At 45.2% G+C, this 25,977-nt stretch overlaps 1 protein-coding gene across 1 annotated transcript in view; it reads left to right on the top strand.

Moving 5' to 3' along the window:
* SHROOM3 (shroom family member 3) overlaps positions 1 to 25,977 on the top strand; it is a 257,573-nt gene that overhangs the window by 219,934 nt on the left and 11,662 nt on the right. Inside the window, exons 5-9 of the mRNA XM_069457735.1 lie at positions 3,293 to 6,479; positions 12,764 to 12,837; positions 16,635 to 17,525; positions 18,608 to 19,111; positions 21,576 to 21,726. Of these exons, the coding sequence (XP_069313836.1) occupies positions 3,293 to 6,479; positions 12,764 to 12,837; positions 16,635 to 17,525; positions 18,608 to 19,111; positions 21,576 to 21,726 (4,807 nt within the window). The remainder of the gene's footprint in view (positions 1 to 3,292; positions 6,480 to 12,763; positions 12,838 to 16,634; positions 17,526 to 18,607; positions 19,112 to 21,575; positions 21,727 to 25,977) is intronic.

Genomic DNA, 25,977 nt, shown 5'->3' with positions numbered 1-25,977 from the left:
CAGCACCATCTTAAGCCTAAGCAACATAAGGAGACCCCATCTCTACAAGATATAGAAAAATAAGCCACATGTGGTGGTGCGCACCTGTAGCCCCAGCTACTCGGGAGGCTGAGGCAGGAGGATCGCTTGAGAGCCCAGGAGTTTGAGGTTGCAGTGACCTGTGATCATGCCACTGCCCTCATGCCCAGCAACAAAGTAAGACCCTGTGTCAAAAAAAAAGAAAGAAAAGAAAAGAAAGTGCCATCGTGGAAGCAGGAATGGCAGAGGTGGTAATCAAAAGGAATATTTCCAGGCAGAGGTAGAAGAACTTGCTCCTAGAGAGTGATATCACAGCCAATGTTCCTCAGCAGGCAGCTTGGGAATGGGAATTCTGAAAGGACCGAGCCCTCCCCGGGTAGGAGGAGAGCACCTGACAAAGGCCTCACATCATGCTTTCTCCTGAGTTTTGCTACAGGAGGGAACCCACCATATCCTTGCATCGGTCTGGCTAGAGATATGTTGGTGATGACATTTTCCCCACTCAAAAGTGTTTCAGTTAATCATTAGTTTTTTTGTGTGAGTGTGTCCTAGGTTAGGTTTGAATTATCCTCTCAGTGAAAGACTGCTAAAATTCTCAGCAGTTGAGAGGAGGATTAAGCAGTGTTTACTACCTGCGTAAAATTAATTGGTGAGTGAAACAGCCCATGTGGGATCTACTGCGTCCATTTCCCTGGAAGTATTAGCCCTGAAAAAGCAGCAAAGTCACATGAGATTACCCTCAGCTAGTCTGTCTAGTACTTTTTAACTCAACCCCTTTATTTAGAGGAAAAAATGTGACCTATGTCATGCCTTTGAGTGCCAGGTCTGGTTTCTCTGATCAGGCTGGCTTGGGAGCTCTTCCCTTCCTTTCTCCCTTGAATTACCTGTCCCTTATAAAGTAGGAGGCTCTATTCAATAAGTGGACTTTCTCTGATAGAGAAAAATTATATTCTTGAGGTGAGTTGCTGAAAATGTAGTCGTCTTTTCCTCAAATCCCAACACAAGTTTTGACGCAGAATATAGTCCTTGGAGTCTCTTGGCATCCTCTGTAGATGCTGCAGCCCTAACGCATTACCACGTACTTGACCAATGAGACACCGCATTTCCTTATGTGAGTCTAGAGACGTGACAATAGCTCCATGAATTTTAATAGTGCTTAAAAGCCTATTCATTTAAAAATGGAAAATCTTAGGCAAGAACTCTTAGTGATTTACCCTTCTTTAGAGAACAGTGAATCATAAACATTTGAAATATCAAGATTGCTGTTTGACTTTTGAACCGCTTATTCTTTCCAATATAGTCCCCCCATACACACACACACACACACACACACACACACACACGTAGAGAGAAACACTTCGTTTTTTAGAGAAGTTTTAGGTTTACAGAAAAATTGAACAGAAGGTCCAGAGACTTCCCATACATTCCCTGTCCCCCAATATGCACAGCTTCCCCATTATGAGCATCCCCCACCAGAGGGTACATTTGTGACAACTGATGAACCAGCATTGGCACATCATAATTACCCAAAGTCCGTACTTTACATCAGGGTTCACTGTTGTGCATTCTGTGGGTTTGGACAAATTTACAATGATGTGTGTCCACCATTATAGTATCATACACAGTAGTTTCACTGCCCTAAAAATCCTCTGTGCTCCACCTATTCATCTCTCCCTCCCCCTAAGCCCTAGCAACCACTGATCTTTCTATTGTCTCCATAGTTTTGTCTTTTCCAAAGTGTCATATAGTTGGAATTGTACAGTACGTAGCCTTTTTAGAGTGGCCTCTTTCACTTAGTAATGTGCATCTAAGTCTCCTCCATGTCTTTTCATGGCTTGATAGTTCATTTCTTTTTAGTGCTGAATGGTATGCCATTGTCTAGATATACCACAGTTTGTTTATTCACCTGCTGCAGGACATCTTGGTTGCTCTCATGTTTTGACAACGATGAATAAAACTGCTGTAAACACCCATGTGCAGGTTTTTGTGTAGACATAAGTTTTTAGCTCCTCTGGGTAAATAACCAAGGGGTGTGATCACTGGATCATATGGTAAGAGTATGTTTGGTTTTGTAAAAAACTGCCAAACTGTCTTTTTAAAGTGGCTGTACCATTTTGCATTACCGCCTGCAATAAATGAGAGTTCCTGTTGCTCCACATCCTCACCAGCACTTGGTGTTGTCAGTGTTCTGCACGGTGGCCATTCTGATAGGTGTGTAGTGGTAGCTTGTTTTAGTTTGTAATTGACTAATGACTTATGACGATCTTTTCATGTGCTTATTTGCTGTCTGTATATCTTCTTTAGTGGGGTGTCTGTTAATGTCTTTGGCTTATTTTGTTGAGTTTTAAGAGTTCTTTTTTGAAGTATATTTTGAGTTTATAATTAAAGCTAATTTTAAGTAATTTTGCTTTGAGGCAAATTTCTGGGGTATGCATTGCTAGGATTGAGGAAGTCTTCCCCCTTTTCTAGCCAGGCTCTGAAAACCACCTGGAGGAGCTTATAAATGAGAAGGTGTTATCCTCTTAAACGTACAAGGAGGCTTTGCTTGGGCTTTGGGAAGTTGTCCATAGGTGATGGAATCCTGGCACCTAAAAGCCCCCATGATTAAGACTTCTTATAAAGCTTCCTTCTCCCTCTCTCTTTCCAGTTTCTCTATTTCGCTCATTTAGTTTTGTGTTTAGCTCTCTTACCACAAACAAACTGTCTCCAGTACAGTTGAGATTCCAGGAAGATTGCCAGGGTGCAGCCTTCAATTCCGTAAAAAGGAAAGAGATAAACCAAAAACATATACATGTGCACACACAATCTCCCTCACCCGTTCATGTGCCTATTCTCTTACTAAGCTTTTCTCCTCTTCCCACAAACATCCCCAACAGACACAGAATCTCAGTCTCACTCTTCCTCCTCTTCTGGTCTTCTTTCCTCCTCTCCTCTCTCATTTCTTGGCACATGTGGAATGTCATTTCTAGCATGTAGCAAATCACATCAGTGTGCTGCCTTGCCCAAAGGCCACATGACTTCCTCTGTCCTCCCCGTTCCTCTTCTTGCAAGCCTGTGATTAATTAGAGGCACATAGGTTAGAGTGTTGGGCAGTTACTCTAGTGATGACTTACAGGGAGGCTGAGTAAGGCCCAAATATGGTTCTTTTTACCCACTCTTCCAAAAAAGAAACATCTTGCACAAGAGCACGTTTATAAGCTGGGTCCTGTGCCCGCACGCCTGCTAAACAATACTAGCTCAGTGGTGCTGACTGCTCTGTCTCCCTTCCTTCCAGCTCCTCTACAAGTGACCTCTCCAGTTATGGCCATGCTTATCTAAGGCGGAGCCCTGACCAGTGCAGCTCCCAGGGGAGCATGGAGAGCCTGGAGCCCAGCGGGGCCTACCCACCCTGCCATCTTCTTTCCCCCGCCAAGTCCACCAGCAGCATTGACCAGCTCAGCCACTTCCATAACAAGAGAGACTCTGCTTACAGCTCTTTCTCCACCAGTTCTAGCATTCTAGAGTATCCACCCCCTGGCATCTCTGGCCGGGAACATTCAGGCTCCATGGACACTATTTCTGCTCGAGGTGGCCTGCTAGAAGGGATGAGGCAGGCAGACATCCGCTATGTCAAGACGGTCTACGACACCAGGAGGGGAGTCTCGGCAGAGTATGAGGTGAACTCTTCAGCCCTGCTTCTTCCAGGCAGGGAGGCCCAAGCATCAGCAGGTGGGCAGGGCTACGATAAATGGTATAATGTTCCTCGGGGCAAGGGAGTGCCACCGCCATCCTGGAGCCAGCAGTGCCCCAGTTCCCTGGAGACTGCCACTGACAACCTGCCTCCTAAAGTGGGTGCACCCTTGCCTCCAGCTCGGAGTGACAGTTACGCAGCCTTTCGGCACCGCGAGCGGCCCAGCTCCTGGTCTAGCCTTGATCACAAACGCTTCTGCCGGCCTCAGGGAAACTCTTCAGGCTCCCTGAAATCTCCATTCATGGAGGAACAGCTGCATACTGTACCAGAGAGCAGTCCAGAGAGCAGCCCCCCAGTGAAGCCCAAGCATAATTATACCCAGAAGGCCCAACCTGGCCAACCTCTGCTGCCAACTGGCATCTACCCTGTACCTTCCCTGGAGCCACACTTTGCCCAGGTGCCTCAGCCTTCCGTGAGTAGTAACGGGACGGTCTATCCTGCCCTGGCCAAGGAGAGTGGATATATAGCCCCTCAGGGAGCTTGCAACAAGATGGCTGCCTTCGATGAGAACGGGAACCAAAATGGATCTAGCAGGCCTGGGTTTGCCTTCTGCCAGCCCCTAGAACATGACTTACTGTCCCCAGTGGAGAGGAAACCAGGAACTACAGCCAAGTGTGTCCCCTCCAAAGTTCATTTTTCTTCAGTGCCTGAAAATGAGGAGGCTACCTCCCTGAAGAGACATCTCACACCTCCCCAAGGCAACACCCCACATCCCAGTGAGAGAAAGAGCACCCACAGCAACAAACCGTGTTCTAATCACCACTGCCTCACATCCCCTCAGGCTCAGGCCTGGCAAATGGGTGAAGACAAGAGATCTTCCAGGCTCTCAGAGCCCTGCGAGGATGCTTTCCAGGAAGACCACAATGCCAACCTCCCACGGAGGCTAGAGAGAGAAGGCCTAGGCCAGAGCCTGTCAAGCTACTTTGGCAAGACCAAGTCAGCCTTCTCATCTCTCCAGAACATTCCCGAGAGTCTGAGGCGGCAGAGCAGCCTGGAGCTAGGAGGGAGAGCCCAGGAAGGTTACACTGGGGGCAGGCCCACCTGTGCAGTCAACACCAAGTCTGGGGACCCTGGAAGGAAAGCCATTCCTGACCACAGGAGCCATCTGGACCGGCTGGTTTCCTACCCAGCCCCGGAGGGGAGAGCCAGTGCCTCGACCTCTTTCCACAGTTTAGACCCAAGGTATGAAGAACCGTCCACCCCACCACCACACCAGCAGACATCCAGTCTGGGCTGGAGGGGCCTCAGCTCCGGCAGCGCCCCGGCTCTGCAGGGCTTTCAGAACAGGAAGCCCCACTGCTCCGTGCTGGAGAAGGTTTCCAAGATCGAGCAGCGGGAGCAAGGGAGCCAGAGACCCCCAAGTGTGGGCAGCTCCAGTTACAGCCAGAACTATAGGCCCAACAGGACAGCCCCAACTTCCAAAATTTCTGGAAATGATTTGGAGGAGACAAAAGCCAATATCCGTTTCTCCGAGTCAGCTGAACCCCTAGACAATGGGGAACAGCACTTCAAAAATGGGGAGCCAAACTTGGAAGAGGTTTCCTGGCAGCCATGCGGCCAGCAGCGGAGGAGGGCTGTGGACGGTGGCTTTGGTGCCCCACTCCGAGGCAGTGAGCCGCGAAGGCCAGACACTCGCCTCCTCCGCAGCCAGAGCACCTTTCAGCTCTTCAGCGAGGCCGAGGAGGAGGCCGAGTGGCCTGACGACAGGCCTGGCACGCCTGAGTCGCCCCTGCAGGATGCCCCCTTCAGCCGCGCCTACCGGAACAGCATCAAGGACGCGCAGTCCCGCGTCTTGGGGGCCACCTCCTTTCGACGCCGAGACCTGGAGCTGGGAGCGCCCGCAGCATCAAGGCCCTGGCGGCCTCGGCCATCCTCGGCCCACGTGGGGCTGCGGAGCCCAGAGGCACCGGCCTCGGCCTCCCCGCACACGCCGCGGGAGCGGCACAGCGTGAGCCCGGCTGCGGGCGGCCTGGCCAGGCCCGTGCCCTCCGCCTCCCGGAGAGGGGCGCGCCGGCGCCTGACCCCCGAGCAGAAGAAGCGCTCCTACTCTGAGCCCGAGAAGATGAACGAGGTGGGGGTCTCGGAAGAGGCCGAGCCGGCACCCCCGGGCCTACAGAGGAAGGGGCCGTGCTTCCCGGAGAACGCCGTGGCCGACCGGCGCCGCGTCTTCGAGCGCGACGGCAGGGCCTGCGCGGCGCTCGGCCTGTCGGGGGCCGAGCTCAAGCAGTTCCAGCAGAGCGCGCTGGCCGCCTACGTCCACCGCAAGACCGGCAAGCGGCCGGCCTCCGCTGCCGGCTGCGGCCTCCAGGAGCCCGGGCTGCGAGAGCGCGCCCAGAGTACCTTCCTGCAGCCCAGCCCCGCGACGCCCGAGCGCCCCGGCCTCGCCTCAGCCTCCAGCCTGAGCTCGCTGCGGGCTGCCTTCCTGCCCGCCGCAGTCACCGAAACCCGGCGGGCTCCCCGAGATCGCAGCAGCTCTTTCGCAGGGGGCCGCCTGGGGGAACGACGACGCTGGGACCCCCAAGCCCCGAGGGAGCTGCTCGGTGGAGCTAATGGACCAAGAGGCACCCAGAGGGTGGAAGGGACCCCTGGGGAGCCGTCCTCCTGGGGGGCTGCAGCCAGGAGGGCTGGGAAGTCCATGTCAGCCGAGGACCTGTTGGAGCGCTCGGACGTCCTGGCGGTCCCTGTCCACGTGAGGTCCAGGTCATCTCCCACCGCAGACAAGAAGCGCCAGGTATGTGCAAGCAGCAGGTCTGGGCCTAGGCCTGTCTCTTCGGCCCTGGAAGCTTTAATGGGTCTCCCGTATCTCCCCCCCGCCGCTCCCTACCCCCGTTCAGATTTCCTTGCAAAGGCAGAAAAGTAGCATTCGTTTTCAGGAGTTGATGTCTCTCTCAGTGACCCTACTGAGATTATATATAATCCATATTGTTATATAGGTATCTTAAATGACTTTAAATATACGTATTTTTAACCCCATTTTAGGAAGTCACCCACCTCTCAATACAAGAATGCAAGGTTAGAAAAGTTATGGATCACCTTTTTTGGGGTGTTTTTTTTTTTTTTTTTTTTTTTTTTTTCCATGGAATAGAGACTGTGTCTGAGTATTTTAAAGATTTTAGTTTTGCATCCTCTCTGTTTCTATTGGACTTTGCATCTACAAAATAACTAGAATGAATGACATTGGTGGTCATTGGTTATTGAGTTCCTGGCCCTTAGCTAAGTATGCTTTACATTTATTTTTTATTTCATTTAATCCCCACAATAACCCTATGCAGTAGAGTGTATTATAATCATATCAAACCTGTGTCTCTCTGACTCCCATCTGAGCTCTTTCTTTGCATTATCCTGGTGAGGTAGGAAAATCAGAGACTTTCAAAATCTCACATAAAAGGATTTTCTAATACAGGTACCAAACTATGCAAAGATTATGAAGTGCTTTTCATGGGAGATTTCAAGCAGAGCTAGAAATAGAAGCTGAGCGTTCTGCTAGGAGTCTGTTCATTTCCCTAACAGATTCTTAGCCTATCCTCAAACTCTACTTCCACTGGAGATCAGTGGCCTGCCGCGTGGTTCCCTTCCCACCTGAGAAGACCTTAGGAATTCACATCCATGTTAGCACAGGGGAGAAAGAACACCCCTCTATTGCCCTTTCTCAGATTCTGCCATCTTCCCCTGCAGGGAAGTCAGCCATTCAGCAAGCATTTGTAGCACGTATGTTGTATGAAAAACACTGCATTACAGGATTAAAGGGAAGAAAACATGCTTCATCCCTTTCTGTGGTTCACAATTAAGCAAAGAATATGAATTTATATATAACTAGCATGACGAGTGAATGTTTTGGGAGATGGTGATATGTAACGTGCTATAGGAGGGGAGTGATCTCGAGGTGAGCTTCTCTTGAAGGAAATGGGATTTGACCAGGCTGTAAAGCAAGGGCCAGATGACAGGGGATTGGGGTGGGTGTGGGAGGGGGTGTTGATCAGAGGAAACCAGTTCAGACATAGAAAGATTAAGCAGCTAACGGCTAAGAAGTTTGCTGCACTGTCTTTGAAACACAGACATAGCCTTCTGAGAGAAAACACTGCACCCTCCCAGATGTTTTCTGTTTAAAATTGTCCAGCAATGTTTTCTCCCTGGTATACACACACACGCACACACACACAATCTAGACGCATTTCTCCATAAGGATTCAGTAGCCATTTCCCTCCCTTCAGAATAAAGAACAGAGCTAATTCCCAATCCTTCTCCTACCACTAAAACTCATTTAAAATCCATATATGTAATGCACAATTTCAGCTAGTTTGATGGACTTCAGTAGTGTACCACATGGCAGTCTGTTTTCTTCATTTCTCTCCCTGTATTCTAAAGAAAATAGAAATGCTTAGGTGAAAACCAAATCATCCATTTTATTCCCGATTAGATGTTGTTAAGTTGTCTTAGGGAATTGGTTGGATGGCTATGAATGTTATTTTGCCTTTCCCAAATATTTCTCAAGCCTGTTTAATTGGGAAATAGAGCTAAAACATTAGTGTTGTAAAGAAGTGAAGAAATTCTATTTTATTCCCTATTAGATGTTGTTACTTTGTCTTAGGGAATTGGTTCAATGGCTATGAATGTTATTTTGCCTGTCTCAAATATTTCTCAAGCCTGTTTAATTAGGAAATAGAGCTAAAACATTAGTGTTATAAAGAAGTGAAGAAATTCTTTCAAATCCCAATTACTTTATATTATTTGGAAAACATTTTAGGAAAACAACTGAATACAGAATAGTACTTAGGCACCCTTTTCATAAAAGGAATGCCATATTTAAGTATTATTTAATTTGGAGAATATGAAGCCAGAGGGGGAAATATTTCAAAATGAAATACTTCTTTTGTGTTGCTTTCGTCTGACAGATTCTGAAAATAGGCCATCATCCCCTATATTGTCAGTGTGCCACTGTGTTCTTGAGCTTTCTTCCCCACCAGCCACCACACCTTATCTGACTAGGAAAGTGGCCCACGGCAAGGTCTGCTCCTTGCATCCTCTTGTCATCTACCGTATTTGTAGTTAAAACTAGTTAAAAACAAAGTTAATCTCATGACGTAACAATAACAATAGGTTATTATTTCCAAACATTATATTCTGTTTTTTCTTATTGGAATAAATTCCAAAAACTCTATCATTAAGCTTTTACAAAGGTTTATTAATAAAGAAGTTTTTCTCATCCTCGCTTTGGAGAATTCCAACAAGTTAAGTAACATCATAGAGACCGTCTGCCTGAGTTAAAACCAAAATGTGGAGTCTGTTTCTGCTCCTGGCTTAGTTGTTGAGATTTCCAACAAATGTTTCTTGCTTCTGCCATTCACATGCTGAGAAAGCAGAATTTTACAAGTTTTTTTTACAAGGGGTTAGTTCCTTTTCAAAATTCCATTAGTGAGGACACTTTCTGCCTCCAAAAACAGGGTCATCGTGGAAATCAGTTCCTCTGTGTATGACAGCTGATCTTTCTCTGGCCTGACATGACTGCAGAAGGCTGCCATTTCGAATCACTTGTAGCCTGAGACCTGCTCAGATATTTGGCAGGACAGAGCCTCTCCTTAGCCAACCTGAGATCCTCTCTGAAACATGCAGCCTCCCATTTTCTCTCCTTTAATTCATTTTCATTGCAGAACAAATACATATTAGTGATGGAGCTTAAGTGCACATCAGACTCTTGCCTGTTTCCACTTACTTGCTGTAAGACCTTAAAAAACGTAACCTTTTAAAAGCAGGTGGGTCTTGAGGAGCTGTGGAAAAATATCCAAACATTTCTGCCTTAGAGACAGAAATTTACACCTGTTCATTGCATAAATCTAAACTATAGCAGAGCCTATAAGAAACCTTTGAAGAAATAAGATTCCTGATGGTGGTTTTTTTTTTTTTTTTTTCTTTCCCCAGATGCTAAGTTAGAGCCTTCTCTGGTTCCCACTGTATTTTAAGGGACTTTCATTTTGAGATGGTGTGACAAACATTATTTAATTGATGAGGAAATTGCTCAATGCACGGAACCACGATATTGGATATAGGCTTAATTCTGTGGGATGCAGCTTGTAAATCCTTTTTAGCACCCCTCAACAAGCACTCATTCAAGCTTAGGTAAAAGTAACAGAATTGTTGTTCTACAAAATGTGAAGTTACAATCAGCTAATAATAATCAAATTTTTATTATGTGCCAGTCATTATACTGAGTGTTTTATCAGTCCTCACATCTATGCAATGAGGTAGATACTACTACTATGTCCATGTTACAGAAGAGGGATATGAAGTACAGAGAGGGCATGAAATTTGCCCAGGATAATAGGGAATGATGTTTTGATCCCATACTGTCTGGCTCCAGAGTCTTTAAGTCACTATGCCACACTGTCTCCTTGAATAAAAAGAGGCTGGGGTGGGGAGAGGGAGTCAAGAGTTAAACATCTTATATCTGAAAATACCACCAATAAATTGATTTCATTTATCAATTACTCTTTTAGTCATGCCACATAACAGTCAAAGATGGACCACATATATAATGTTGGTCCCATAAGATTAGAATACCCTATTTTTACTATACTCTTTCTATGTTTAGACACACAAATACTTACCACTGTGTTATAATTGCTTACAGTATTCAGTACAGTAGTAACATGCTGTACAGAGTTGTAGCCTAGGAGCAATAGGCTGTGTCATATAGCCTAGGTGTGCAGTAGGCTATAGCATCTAGGTTTGAGTAAGTGCACTCCATGATTTTCACACAAGGATAAAATCACCTAAAGAACAACACAACAACATATTTCATAGAATGCATCCCTGTTAAGCGACACATGGCTATATTTACATTTGAATCACATAAGATTTTTTTATAGAATTTCTAATTTTAGTAGATACTTGAAACTAATATTCTAAAGTTAGATGCATATTATTGTCTTCATATTTCATCAGTCACAGAGATATTAGGATATCTAACTTGAACCCAAAACAAGAGTGAGGATTGGGATTCAGTAGGTTTTTAGGTTTACGGTATTAACTATGCTAAGAACTGGTGATTTAAGTCAGTTTTGAGACAATTAACAAAAGTAAATAAAACATTTAAGAAGCTAGTATAATTAATTCTATGCCTAGTATTTCTCTCATAGCCACTGTTTTTCCTATATGTACTTTAACTTCTTACCAGTTTATAGGAAGTCTTTGACAGTGAACATATGCCCATATTAAAGCAAGAAAATACAACAGGAATTTATCTTCCTTGGGCTTCTTCCAGGTTGGGAGGTTATTTTCCTTCTGTCCAAATGGAATTTTGATTGACAGGAGATTTAGAGAATTCTCTCAGTAGTTTATTACTGGATCTAATTTCCTTTATTTTATTCACACATAAATATCAATTTAAGCTTGACATTTCAGGGGCTAAATCATGTGAATATTAGAAGTTAGATTCATTCTCAAACTGACAATGCAAAAGATGTAATAGAATGTGAAGTATATTTACACTTGACTGTGTTAGGAGCTCAAACAGGGCATAGGCTTCTCTAATTAATTATTGGCAAAGTGGCACATTCATGTCAACAGAGGGAAAGGTAGTGGAGAAAGACTTTAAAAGAATCTATAAGGTTTCGTGGAGAACAGGAATTGCCATTCCCTACAGTAATATTTGTGTAAATCAGAACACATGGAACTCATTTTTCTCTAGCCATTCAAGTCTGATTGCATCCAGCCCAGCTACCATTCAGCTTATTAAGATTCCATGGAAAGATCTTGGGCTTTGAAGAGATCAGGGCTTTAATTTTACCTTCTCCACTTTCTTAACTGTGGACAAGACACATAACCTCACTAAGCTGCAGTTACATAACACCCCAATGTTATGAAGATTAAATTACAAAAGAAATGTCAAATGCCTAATGTTCCAGGCACATAATTTGCGGGTTGCAAGGTGTCTGGCACACAGTGAATACCAGTAAGGGGCAGCTGCAGTTATTCATTATGTCCAGGTGTTTGTTTCTTCTGCCTGCGACCACCTTTCACTCTCTCTGTTGCTTATTAGCACTTCTACCACTGACGGGCCAAAACGTATAAAAAATGAGGGAATGAAAAGCAGTTGCCCTTTGGACAGGGTAAATGGTGAAATAAATTAATGAAACTAAGTTTAGGGATTACATATGGATTTAATTTTTGTTTTCTACTTGTATTATCATAAATAACTGAGAGTTGAATATATTATCATCAGTAGCAACATCATCATTTTCCTCATGGACATGATCACATGGGCCAGATTATACCATCAAAAACTGACCTATAAGCCAGGTTCGGTGGCACATGCCTGTAGTCTACTACTTGAGAAACTGAGGTCAAGGATCACTTAAGGCTGGTCAGACTGGGCAACATAGTGAGAGACCCCTTCCCCATTAAAAAAAAGAAAGAAAATTTTTAGTCGTTGTGTTAAAAAAAAAAAAAAAAAAAAAACTGACCTATGACCCTTTCACGACACCAATATTTATCCTTATTAAAACAAAATGAAAAACTACTAATGAAAAGTCCCCGGAGTTATTACCACATGTGGGTGAAATTTTTCCCAGAGAGAATTTATTGCAATCTGATTACAAACCAGATTCATATTTTCTCTAATTAGAACATTTGAGAAATTCAATCAACTATCCTTTTCCTGTCATCTCCCGTATTTCCCTATTGCTATTTCAAAAGCTTGGCCCATTGAATTCACTGTTGTTATCATATTTCAAGTATAGCATCTGTTTTGAACTCTGGAGATAACTGTCATGAGACTTAGGAAACAACCTTGTTGGGGAGGCAGCTGATAAGACAGACTAAAGTTCAAATTCTGACTCTGCCACTTTCCTTTTTGACCTTGGGCCTATCTCCTTATCCACTCAGTGGGGTTACGTAAGATTGCCTGACAATAGTAGGTCACTAGTAAATAAGTGTTGCTTCTCGTTTTAACCTCCACCCCCTTAGTAAATTTAAACACCGTTTGTTATTAATAATGCTCTGCTTTTCTTGTGTTTCAAGGATGTGCTTTTTGGGGAAGACAATGGCTTTGGTCTTATGAAGGATCCATATTATTCGGCTGGCCCTGGATCTAGGTATGTATGTGTATTTACAATGTCCTCTGCCTATAAATGCTGCTAGAGTTAAAGTACTTCTGTTCCTTTCTATAAGAAATCAAAATGTTTTGTTGCAATGTTGTATATTGTCATGTGCCTTTTTGATTGGTGTAGGCCATAGAGAGCTTTTTTTTTTTATTTGTAAATGACTTTTCTCTAAGAATGATACTTGTTCAAAATAGGTTTTGAATGTGTGCTATTGAGGAAATGGTTGAATTCTAACAAGTTTGACATCAGAATGATTACTAGAGATGCTCTTCTCAGCATGTCCTGTGACTTTCACCCGGGGCCCCTCTGCATGGCTGATCTCTTCCAGTTCTGTGTGCAGAGGATCAAGTCTGGTGACTGAAGTGCTAGGGCATTTCATCAACAGCTTCACAAAGCAAGACAAAGTCACAGGAAGCATTGGAGGTGAAAAATAAAGTTCAAAATCATAATTTTATGCACATAGGGATAGAAAGTAGCAGGAAAGTCATTTTAAAAATTTGCTATCAAAATCATATCTCCTAAGTGGAAAATGTAACGGACAGTTTTTTAGAATTTAAATTTTTGAACTATTCACATGGGGCTTAATGAGTAGAAATTTCCAAACAAAATTATCCTTGAACCACATTCCATGTATGTTGTTTTAATGCCACATCATAGAGCTATCTACCATAATCTCTTATGACTAATGATAATATGCTTAAGCCCTCCCTACTACTTTCCATGCTTGTTCAAGCCAATTCCTTAATTTTTCTTATATTTCATTCAATCATTGTTTCTCTTTCTACATTCACCTTCTTAGTAACTCAATCTGATACTGTCATGGAGAAGCAGCCAGCATGGTCAGGAAGTAGATATTAAGTTACCTACTTTATAGCCAAGAGTAGCCTTCCACGGTTATGTGCTCTCACTCCTGTAGCTGTGGTGAAAGGAAGAAAGTATTCAAGGTGAGGCTGAGGACTTTGGTTAGTTTGGGTGCATTAATTAAAAGCTAGAGACAAGGGAAAACTAACAATGAACTAGAGCACCGCTAAGAGAGAATTGTTCTGAAGTTAGAGGTGGGACTAAACCACAAAAAAATCAAGTAACCCTGTTGATAAATGGGCAAAGGACTTGAATAGACGTTTCTCCAAAGATGGTAGACAAATGGCCAACAAGCATATGAAAAGATGGTCAACATCACTAGTTATAGGAGAAATGCAAATCAAAACCACAATCAAATGTCACTTCACACCCCTTAGGATGGCTACTATTAAAAAAAAAAAAAAAAAAACCAAAACCCAGAAAATAACGTGTTGGCAAGGATGTAGTGAAATTGGAACCTTTGTGCACTGTTAGTGGGAATGTAAAATGGTGCAACTGTATGGAAAACAGCATGGAGGTTCCTCAAAATCTTAAAAACAGAACTACCGTGTGATCCAGCAGTGCGACTTCTGAGAATATATCCAAAAGAGTCGAAAGCAGGGTCTTGAAGAGATATTTGCACACCAGTGTTTATAGCAGCACTGAATAGCCAACAGGTAGAAACAACCCAGATGTCCATTGGCAGATGAATGGATAAACAAAATGTATATACATACAACGGGATATTATTCAGCCTTAAAAAGGGAGAAAACTGTCACATGCTACAACAAGACATTATGCTAAATGAGATAAGCGAGTCACAAAAAGACATATCCTATAGGATTCCACTTACATGAGGTACTTAGAGTACTCAAATTCACAGAGAGAAATGGTGACTACTACGGGGTGAGAGGAGGGGGAAAGGAGGAGCTGTTTATTAATGGGTATAGAGTTTCAGATTTGCAAGGTGTAAAGTTTTGGAGATCTGTTTCACAGCAGCATGAACATACTTAACACTACTGAAATGTACAATTAAAAACGTTAAGATAAAACTTTATGTTGCTTTTTTTTTTTTTTTTTTTTTTTACAAGGTGAGACTAATTGCTCTCAAAATCCATTTTTGAATGTTAGGATTCCTGGATACTTATCAGCAGACTGTGTGAGCTTCTCACACCCTATTATAAAAAGGACTTGAACAGAATCTTTTTTTATCCTAAACTTTGTTACTGAAAAACACAAAAACAGTCACCATGGAGAAGCATTCTCAACCAAACGAAGCATTTAACTCAAATATAATCTTCAAGAAATATACAACTTTAGTATGGTTCACATAAACAAAGATCAAACATAAACTAAAAACATCATATCAAAGTTTATTGGGCTGGATCTTTAAAGGATACGTGTTATTTTACTGTTCCGTTTTAGTGATGTTTTCCCCTTTTTTTAAAAGCCTCAAGATATAAGTATAATCAATAAAGGCATCCAAATCAATCATTAAAACATCAGATTCCAGGTGGCTCCATGTCCAGTTAGAGGATGCTGAGTTATAAGTAGTTCATGCCCCGCTTGTAACTCTGACTTGGGCGGTACAAATGCAACAGATGTAACCCAAATGTTTGTATGCCCATAAAAATTTTGAAAAAAAAGGAAAAAGTAGTTCATGCCCTACAGTCTGAAGAGCAGCTGAGCAGAAGAAACATTGTTTGTTCAACAGACATTTATTGAGAGGGTCCTGCTAGGTGCGGGGGACATGAGAATGAATAAGGCAAGTGAGGAGCACCCCCAGAGAACCTTCTGCCTCTGGGTCTCTGATATTCCCTCTGGGGAAGCCTCCCAGAAGCGCACAGGTATGGAGACATTCCTAGACGAGAAACAGTGTCTAAATGATGGAAGGGAGAGGCCGAACCAGAAAGAGAGATGGGCACTTTGTTCAATCCTCTGCATCTGTAATAAAGGAAAAACAAAGGCGTGAGAAGAGCTGATTTGGTTCTTTGCTGTGTGCTGCCCTGTGCTTGCCTGGCACTTAGGTGGTTTTGTGGCAGGCCCTGCATGTTGCTCTGACGCGGGACTGAATCACAGCTCCCGCAGAGGAGTCGGATCTGTGAAATGAAAACTGCCATCTGCTCTCCAGATTCCCTCGCGTGGCCAGTCAGGGGTTTGCTGCGATGGTTCCATCCTCACGTTAACTCTTGCATGGCAGGCAGCACTGCAGACTCTGTTTTCTCCGTTAGGTTCTCTCCTCTTTTTCCTTCAGAACCAATAACCAAAGTATTGTGAATTGTTGGGTATTTCCGTGGCACCTAGAGGACGTTGTTTAAATCGCCATGTACCGTGTTTGCTTATTATTGTCAAACTCTTTCTCCAGAGTTAACTGCTTATTAGCTCCTTAGGTGAGACTCTCCCCTCCTCTTTATTTTTCAACTCATGAAATGAAAACACTAGGAGACTAAGAGGAAGTTGTAAACAAAACCTTCAAATTCAGCAGCCCATGCAAATGCTTTCCAAACAGACCTCCCCTTGGGATCACACTGGGAGAGAAGGAGGCAGCTCTTTTTCCCCAGAGCCAGGAGCTATTTCCCTGAAGTAGTCCTTAAAGGGGCTGGAGAAATGGACTATTGTTTCCTTTTATATCCTGACACCTGTCCTCTGAAGCTGCCCTGTGTGCCTGGTGTGTGCAGGAGGTGGGACAGTGCGAGAGGAGTAGAAAGAGGAAATGCCTGTGACCCCAGGCATTCCATGTGACATTTTCCTGTAGGAGCTATTCCCGTCTAGTGCTTTAACTTAGTTCTTTCTATGAGCAGCCGGGGAAAACAGTGTGCAGCTTTGGCAGGTGGGGAGGAGGGTCCTTCTTCCCCTTAAATGCTTTTCTCATCTGCGTAATGAACCTGGGGCTCATTGCCTGCCCCATCCTTCAGAGCTGTAACCCTCGTGTCTGTGTCCTGCTGCAGGTCACTCAGTTGTTCAGAGAGAGGCAGAGAAGAGATGCCGTTGCTCCCACACCATCCTACCCCACGCTGGGGTGGATCCTCAGTTCCTAATGAATGTCCTGGAACCCTGGACCATCAGAGGCAAGCCAGCAGGACACCCTGCTCCAGGCCGCTGCCGGCAGGAATGCAAGGGCATCTCACAGACACCAGGGCTGTGCCACTGACCCCACTTGGCTCCCCTCTGCCTTCGCCTGCTCCCGCTAGCTACTGCTCACAGGCCACCACGGATCAGGCCGGAAGGGATGGTCAGGCAGGGCGACAGCCTCTTCCGCCCTACGCTCCTGCAGGGACCCACAGAAGCAATGGTCACACCCTGACCCAGCCCCCCAGTACAGGAGACTGTGAGGTCAGCAGCCCCGAGCGTGGGGCAGAAGAGGGAGAGAGCAAGAGGCTCTGGCTGCCTCAGCGGCCGCCCCCTCCTCCCCAGGTGAAGTGGGCCCACGCGGTCAGAGAGGACAGCCTTCCCGAGGAATCCTCGTCACCCGAGTTTGCAAACCTGAAGCACTATAGAAAGCAGCAGAGACCTCCAAGTGCATGCAGGACTTCTGACCCAGACACACCTCTTGGGGCCCCAAGCACTCCAGGGAGGATCTCCCTGCGAATATCTGAGTCAGTCCTGCCGGACTCCCCACCACCTCGGGAGGATTATGATGACGAAGTGTTTGTAAAGGACTTGCACCCCACGGCCACCTCCAGCTCCAGTCCCACATTTGAAGCTCTTCCGCCACCCCCACCTCCCCCACCGAGCCAGGAAACCCCAGTGGGTGGCTGGGACGGATTTCCTCCACCCCCTGCCTTGGATCTGCGTGAGGCGCAGCTGGACCTCAAGGGCCAGGAGGCACAGCATGCGGGGTGAGTGAGCGGCTCCAGCCGCAGCCCCCATCCGAGGGGAAGGGGCTCCCCTCACTAGCAGGATGTCGGCTGCTCCAGGCGGCCTGGGTCTTTCTTCTCTTGGCCCCAGAGAGCCCTGGTATGGAGATGTTTATACAAGCTGAGCTCATGAAGCTGCTGGTTTATTGTTTGCCTGGGGAGGTCGTTATACTAGTGCTCAGTGGGTACCAAGGAGTAGGGTAGTGAAAATGAAAGCCAGAACCTGAGAGGCACGTTTCACTGCTCTGGACACGATTGGTTCAAGGGGTCCAAATAAATCCCTCTTCCTTGTCCAAGTTCTAAATCAGTTAAGAAAAAAGGTAAAAGAGGAAGGCATATAGAAGACAAAAATATCACTTCTATTATGGATAGAGCTGATATCGAAGACTATGACTTTTATCTGAACCTAAGTATCAGGTCTCCGGATAGTGAACCCCAAATTAAACAGGTTTACCCACCTAGTCACAGGCCACGCTGGAAACAGACACACTGCCTCGAGGCAGCCTCACTCTCGGAGGCTGGGCTATGAATGGTCAGCTTCTCTTTCCAAAGTCCCTCCACGTTCATAGGGAGGAATAAAGAGTAGACTAAAGGTCAGGAATGTTTAGGGGAAACCTCTTCTTGGAAGCCAGAAGAATGGGGAAGAAGCCTTTCCCAACACATAGCCCCCAGGACAACTGATCTCACACAACACCAAAACACATTGTCTGATACCACCTTTAGGGTGGCTTTCTCTAAACACCAGAAGATTGACCGACTACCACTAGCCTCTGTTCACCTAGACCTTTTAGAAAACTCTGGGATTTAAGAGCAATTTTCACTAAAGCTGAATTCCTATGGTTCCATCTTCCTTAGGAGATGACAGCCTCCCTGGGACCAGCTCCTGGGCTCAGGGGAAGGCTGAGCTTTAGAATGCTGCAATTTTGGGGGGGATACTAACCTCAGAAATGACTGCCTCGCCCTTTGGGAAGCTTCTCCCTCAGTCTTCTGCCACCCTCTCATTGTCCCCCTTTTCTCAACTCTGTTCTTAACACTTTCTCTTTGTGTTTTTGTGTCCCCAGCAGCCCCAGCAAATTTTCCAAGGTGACAATTGCAAGGGAAAGGCATGTGCCTGCAGCCCATTTGGAAGGGAGTCAGATACCAGCTTCCAGACCCCAGTCTTCTGTCAAGGGTTCAGAGGCCAGCGAGTCCAACCCACCCTCCGTCACGGGTGTTGAACCTCAACTTGCCGGGTCCCTTGGCAAGCAGCCAAGCCCAGGGCAGCCAGCTTCCATCCGAGCTCAAAACCTCAGCTATGATCCAGTTGGTGGAACTCAGGGTTTAGAAAAGAACATCAGTTCTGATCCTCAGAAGAGTTCAGAAGATATCAGAACAGAGGCTCTGGCCAAGGAAATTGTCCACCAAGACAAATCTCTGGCAGACATTTTGGATCCAGACTCCAGAATGAAGACAACTATGGACCTGATGGAAGGTTTGTTTCCCCGAGATAGTAACTTGCTGAAGGAAAACAGCTTAAAGAGGAAGGCCATGCACAGAACTGTCAGCTTCCCAGGCTGTGAAGGCAAGAGGTGAGTCCCTGGTAATTTCCCCAAAGAGACTTACAGTTTGGCTCCTTCCATGGGTGATGTCCAGGCTTGGCTGGTAGTTCCTTAAAGGACTACTATGGGAAAGATAGAGAGTGGTTTTTATTTTCTTTTTCATATTCGATGAAAACTATGTGGATTGACAGACTGGGACTGAGCAGTTAGTGGCTTCCAGACTAAATGAAAACAGAACGTTTCATCCTAATTTCAGCTTGCATTTTAGAAATTTCCAACTGATCCCACCTAAATTACTCACAGGAACACCACATTTTGTGTTGGTGGAGGAGAGAGACAGGAAAGAGCTATGTAGTATTTACAAGCTATTTGTTACGCTGTCAGAACTCTCCTAATTCATCATGGTGTCCATCTCCTTTTTCAGATTTGGGAAACAGAGACAAATTGAGGTGAAGTGACTTATCCAGGGTCATGTGTTTATCAAACACTGAGCACCTGCAGCGTATGAAGCAATCCACCAGGTGCCACAGGGGCCCCAGAGATGAGCTGCTTTGGGTGTGCCAGTCAGTTTGCGTGGGTGGTTGTACCGTGCTCATTACGTTCTCTGACCACTTGCTGTAGAAAGACCAAAGTGGTTTAGAAATGCATCCTTAGAAAAGCATTTCCTAGCCTTACCATCGAGGATATATGTTCTTAGTCGATTTAGAAGTGAAATGGCCCCGGGCACAGTGACTCCCGCCTGTAATCCCTGCACTCTGGGAGGCCGAGGCGGGAGGATCACTTGAGGTCAGTTGTTCTAGACCTGCCTGGGCAAGAGTGAGATCCCATCTCTACTAAAAATAGAAAAATTAGCCGGGTGTGGTTGTACACACCTATAGTCCCGGTTCTTTGGGAGGCTGAGGCAGGAGGATTGCTTGAACCCAGGGGTTTGAAGGTCCAGTGAGATATGATGATGCCACTGCACTCTAGTCAGGGGGACAGAGCGAGACTCCATCTCCAAAAAAAAAAAAAAAAAGTCACATAGCTTTTGCAGCAAAGACCTTCCTGAGGACTTCAAAGGGGGGCATGTGCCATCTTCTGGTGAAAATAAGCATTGTCCTGTTGTATGTGAGACTGTCAGCCAATAGCCATTGTAAGGGTTAGATGCCCAACAAGCCCATTTGTAATGCAATGGATGTATCTGAAAACTAAAACAAAACAACATAGACCGTTTTCATATTTTTTAATTTGCCGGATTAAATGTAGTTATGTTATTTAGAGGGATGGTCATCAAGCAGGAAACTAGAAACAATTTTTTGTGGTTCTTTATTCCATGGTAAAATGATGGGCTAAATATTAAATAATATCACACGATCAAACAGTTAATTCCTCTCCAAGAGAATCACCTTACTCCCAGAGAGTCATTTATTCAGTGGGTAGCATCTGAACTACAGTCTGAAGTACAACGTGATTACAGTAAAACAGAGAACATTAGACACCAGGTTTCTTAATTCCTAGGTTTTTTTCTGGTCTTGAAACCCCCCGTCGTATAATCAATGAGTAGATTTTACATCTTGTGTTCACTGTGGACCAGCAAACTCTAGGTTTCCCAGGCTTGTATGGCGTATCAGGCTTATTTGAGAAGGAAAATTGGTAAGTGTCCAAGCACCAATACAGTAGGCATCAGAAAGATTATGGGGGCTGGGCACGGTGGCTCATGCCTGTAATCCTAGTACTCTGGGAGTCCGAGGTGGGAGGATTGCTCAAGGTCAGGAGTTTAAGACCAGCCTGAGCAAGAGGGAGACCCCCCCATCTCTACTAAAAAAAAATAGAAAGAAATGATTTGGACAACTAAAAATATATAGAGAAAAAAAATCAGCCGGGCATGGTGGCACATGCCTGTAGTCCCAGCTACTCGGGAGGCTGAGGCAGTAGGATTGCTTGAGCCCAGGAGTTTGAGGTTACTGTGAGCTAGGCTGACGCCACGGCACTCTAGCCCAGGCAACAGAGTGAGACTCTGTCTCAAAAAAAAAAAAAAAAAAGAAAGATTATGGGTAACCAAGGAAGTGCAGGAAATAATTAACCTAAAACCTGAGATATGTGCAGCACCTTGAAAATAACTTTCACGTTGATTGAGTTGTGGCTGCGCATTGTCTTTCTGTGAAATAAGCAGTCAGTATCGTTCTCATGTTTATCACAAAAGGGAAAATACTCAGGGAGGTTACATGTCTCACCCAGAGTCAGCTGGAAGGCCATGACCCCACCCCATCCCCAGTACTGCCTTTGGTGGCTTCCTGTCCCGTGTTTGCCTGGCTTCACGAGCCCAGTACATAGTAATCACCCTTTAGTAAATAATTCATAGTAAAGAATTCATAATTCATACTAATTCATACTGATTTCTGAGAAAGAAATGAAATAGAATTTTATGCATTTCTGAATGGACGGACGTCTGCAGTGAAATGAAGCTTCTGACCAGTGACGTGTGTGGCTGTACTTTGTGTTCTCTGTGGTCCAGGAGTGAAGACAAGGAGGCCGTGGGCGTGCTGGTCAACTGCCCTGCCTACTACAGCGTGTCTGCGCCGAAGGCTGAACTTCTGAACAAGATCAAAGAGATGCCAGCAGAAGTGAATGAGGAAGAGGAGCAGGCAGATGTCAATGAAAAAAAGGTAAATAAATAAAGGGGTGCCCTTGTTCTGCTTTCCCCAGAGGGACGGTCAAGGGCCTCAACCGGTTACCAGCCCCATAAGGCAAGAGGGGAAGAGACCTGTTGCATCACCAAAACTTGCCCAAACCACGATTAGGCTCTGGACTTTCACGGCGCTTTAACCGACTTCCTCACAGCTCTCCTGCGAGTAGACAGGGCAGGTAAGCTTCTGTTGTTTCCATTTTCACAAATGACAAAAGTGAAGCTTAGAGGGATTAAGTTATTTCCTAAAAGTCTCATAGCTGGGATTAGAACCCAAGTCCCAGCCTCCGAGTTCCGCACTGGCACTGTTCTTAGCACGTGATCGGCCAGTGCCAACGGTCTGTGTAATTTCCATTTCAAGTTTCATGGCCAGAAGGAAAACTAGAAAATCTAAAACCTTTGTTTAGGGAAAGAGGCCAATTGTCAAATGACACTTCTGAGAAAAGGCAATGTTAACCTTTATATATTCCCCAGCTCTCTTCGCCATACTTCAATGAATAGCTTAAAGAGAGATATTGGAATTCAGTTGTTAGCATTTAATACTCCTACAGAAATTTCAAATGTTAGACATTTTTAAAATGACCCATGCTGTTGCTGCCGCCGCCGCCGCCGCCTTCCCACATGCCATGGAGCTCTAGGCCCGGCTGCGTCTGCAGGGGAAAGTTACCATTCTGCTTTCCCCACGCCCCGGAGGGGCTGCCTTCTGCTGTGCCCAGGCTCTCCATGCAGCTCGGCAGCTTTTGCAAAAGCAAAAGCTCGCTTACTTCTTGCTGAGCCTGGAATATAAGTGGTTTTCAGTGGCACTGACTCCAGGAGAAACTTTCTAATTTATTTATTATTATTATTTTTTTTTTTTTTTGAGACAGAGTCTCACTCTGTTGCCCCGGCTAGAGTGCCGTGGCATCAGCCCAGCTCACAGCAACCTCCAACTCCTCGGCTCAAGCAACCCTACTGCTTCAGCCTCCCAAGTAGCTGGGACTATAGGCATGCACCACCATGCCCGGCTAATTTTTTCTATATATTTTTAGTTGTCCAGCTAATTTCTTTCTATTTTAGTAGAGACAGAGTCTTGCTCTTGCTCAGGCTGGTCTCGAACTCCTGAGCTCAAACGATCCGCCCGCCTTGGCCTCCCAGAGTGCTAGGATTACAGGTGTGAGCCACCGCGCCCGGCCTCTAATGTGATTCTGTTTCATTTATTCTGTAGTGTGTCCCCCAAGCCCCTCTATTTTATTCTGTGTCCCAAGCCTTCTTGCTTGTCTGCTGGGATGAAATCACAGGATAGAGACCCTAGGAGCAGGGAGCAACGGACAGGGATTCTAGAAGCACCTCGTCAGTGGTATTCTCCCTCTGGCTCCTGCTCTGTGGGCTCACAGGTAACATGCTGATGCAGCCACTGTGGGCACACTCCCTCCCCCCGGCCATATTCCTACCTCAGCAATGCCGAGTGCCCCATTTAATGGGTCCTTCAAATGGAAATAAGACCACTTTGCTCCTGGTCTGGCTATATTTATCCCAAAGCGAGAGCTATATATATACCATTACATGGACCAGGTTGCCATGGCATCTTACACTGAGCAGACTTTGTAGAGTTTTTGTTGTTTTGTTTTCTGCTATAGACATACCTGCCTTACAGAAACAGTGTGGCAAATTGCTCATTGCTTTTCCCTCCCCATCTTATTTTTTAACCGCTGTTCCATCAACTTCATTATCACCCTTTCACTCTGAGCATTATGTGGCAAAAAGTATTTTTAGACTGGGACTATGAAGGAATAGGGGATTCATTCATCCTCATGGGAAATAACGCTAGGTGCGTCTGTTACATTCCAGGGTGGGCTATGATTTTTTACACAGTGCTGTATCGTCTTTATTTGCACAAAACTCCTGACACCTGTATTGCCACATTTTATGTGAAGCAATGATAAGTGCTGGAGCCACACAGTTAATAGATGGTAACGTCAGAATTTAAGTCTGTCTGACCCCAGAGCCTACTAAAAATTGCTTCTAAGTCAGCTGCTTCTAAGCTTTGCTGCCCTGGGAACTGAGCAGAAACAGAGGTTCTCTGGGTCTAACTAACTAGAGCTAGAGTTTGAAATTAAAACCAATTTTAAAATAAATGCATGGGGGCCGGGCGCGGTGGCTCACGCCTGTAATCCTAGCACTCTGGGAGGCCCAGGCGGGGGTGGATCATTTGAGTTCAGGAGTTCGAGACCAGCCTGAGCAAGAGCGAGACCCCGTCTCTACTAAAAATAGAAAGAAATTATATGGACAGCTAAAAATATATAGAAAAAATTAGCCGGGCATGGTGGCACATGCCTGTAGTCCCAGCTACTCGAGGCTGAGGCAGGAGGATTGCTTGAGCCCAGGAGTTTGAGGTTGCTGTGAGCTAGGCTGATGCCACAGTACTCTAGCCCGGGCAACAGAGTGAGACTCTGTCTCAAAAAAAAAAAAAAAAAAAGAAAAAAAAAAGCATGAGGACAGTCACGTCAGTGACTTGAGGACTGAGGGGGCTCAAGCCTTTTGCAGTGCCCTTCTATGGAGTAACAAGCTGCAGGGGACAAAAGTCCACTCACAGCCAGGGCGAAAGGGGCTCTAGGAAGAGGAAATCTCCCCGGCGGACACAGCCACATAGTCCAGGGCCTGACACTTTGCATGCGCTCAGTAAACATTCATTGAATGGAATTATAAAGTACAAAACTCCCAAGTTGGATTTTATCATTTAACTGAAGAAAAATAGCAAGAGCGCCACTGTGGAAGGATCACAGGATTAGGGTCTACAGCCATACTACCGTCAGAGCGCCTGTCTTGGAAGCTAGGCAGGGTTGGGCATGGTTAGTACTTGGATGGCAGGTCGTGGGATGAGAACTCAGGGAAAAAAAAACAAAACAAAAACTGGGCTCGAATAAAGTGAAGCAAGTAGCTTGAATTTTCTTGACCCTCAGTTTTCCTTATAAAATGAAAGTGATGATCCCTCACTTGGTGGTTGTGGGGTCAAGTTAACTACAGTATGTTAATATGCTTCTTAAGCTGTAAGGTGTAAGACAGCATGACTGTCATATTTTATTCTTAATAGGGAAGTATTTAAGGTGATGTCTTATAAATACGCCAATGGTGGTGACATCTGGTATCTTCCACGTTGAGATGTTTAGTAAGAAGGTTCCTTGTAGGCAGCTCTTTGTTTTTCTAAATCAGTCTTAGGAGGAAAAGCAACACACAGTTGCTTTCTCTCTTCACCCTGGAAAGTGTTGCCCACAGCACCAGAAGGAACACCCATCTGCCCTCTGGGCTTATCTGGCTCTTCAAGGAGGAAGATAGATGAGAATAGGGTATATAGTTAACAAGAGCCTCAGCAGCTGCCTAGAATTTCCTCTGGTTCCTGCTTCCTTAGATTCTTTCTTCCAGGGCTGCACATGGCCTGGGGGTTGAAGTCACTTTGTAAGTGGAAGATGTCAGGCTCCTAAACAGAACACTCTTTCTTGGTTCCAGCCACTCTGCTCTGCCTTGGGAAATACAAACGCGGATAAGACAGTGCCTGCTCTCCCGCAGCTTTTGGACTGGTGAGGGAGATGGAGTATTGTAGTACAAGGTTATGGATCTTCTGACAGACAGATGGAATGTGCTAGGGGAGCCCAGGGCAGCAGTGCCCAGCCCCAGAGGGCAGAGTCGGGGACGGCTCCTTGGAGGAGGGGAAAACTGAGCTCAGTACTGCAGAACGTGTCAGAGTGAGTCAGGACAGGAGAAAAGGGGAAAGAGCATGGGGAGAAAACCCAGAAATATGAAAAAGCAGAGAGAATGTGTGGATAGTGAAGACAGGTGCTTCAAGTGGTTTGATATTTAAATAAAAAGTTGCCAAATTTAGAAAATACCAAAGGCAGGCCATGAATGGTGGGAGATGAGGCTGGAAGGATTAACAGGGGCCAGAAGGTCATGAGGTCACATAACTTTGAGTGAAATACTGAAGTTTGGATTTTGCCATGTGGCAGTGGAGAACCCTTTGAGATTTTGTTTGCGTTAATGAACTGCTAGTTACACATGTGTAATAGATTTTCAACAGCGTCACATTTTACATATCTGATTTGGAAACAAAAAACGTGAGCTTTAAATAATAATGAAACCATCTGTTGAAATATTCAGCATAAGGTTGAAAATGTAATTTTCTTCCTGATGTGTACAAGCTTTTCTAATGATGGTTAAAAATACAATGCTTGGTCAATATTCATTCCCCAAGGTTGTT

Source organism: Eulemur rufifrons, chromosome 24 (assembly GCF_041146395.1).
Source record: "Eulemur rufifrons isolate Redbay chromosome 24, OSU_ERuf_1, whole genome shotgun sequence".
NCBI classification, from domain to species: domain Eukaryota; kingdom Metazoa; phylum Chordata; class Mammalia; order Primates; family Lemuridae; genus Eulemur; species Eulemur rufifrons.
This window is presented reverse-complemented; position numbering and strand designations above follow the sequence as displayed.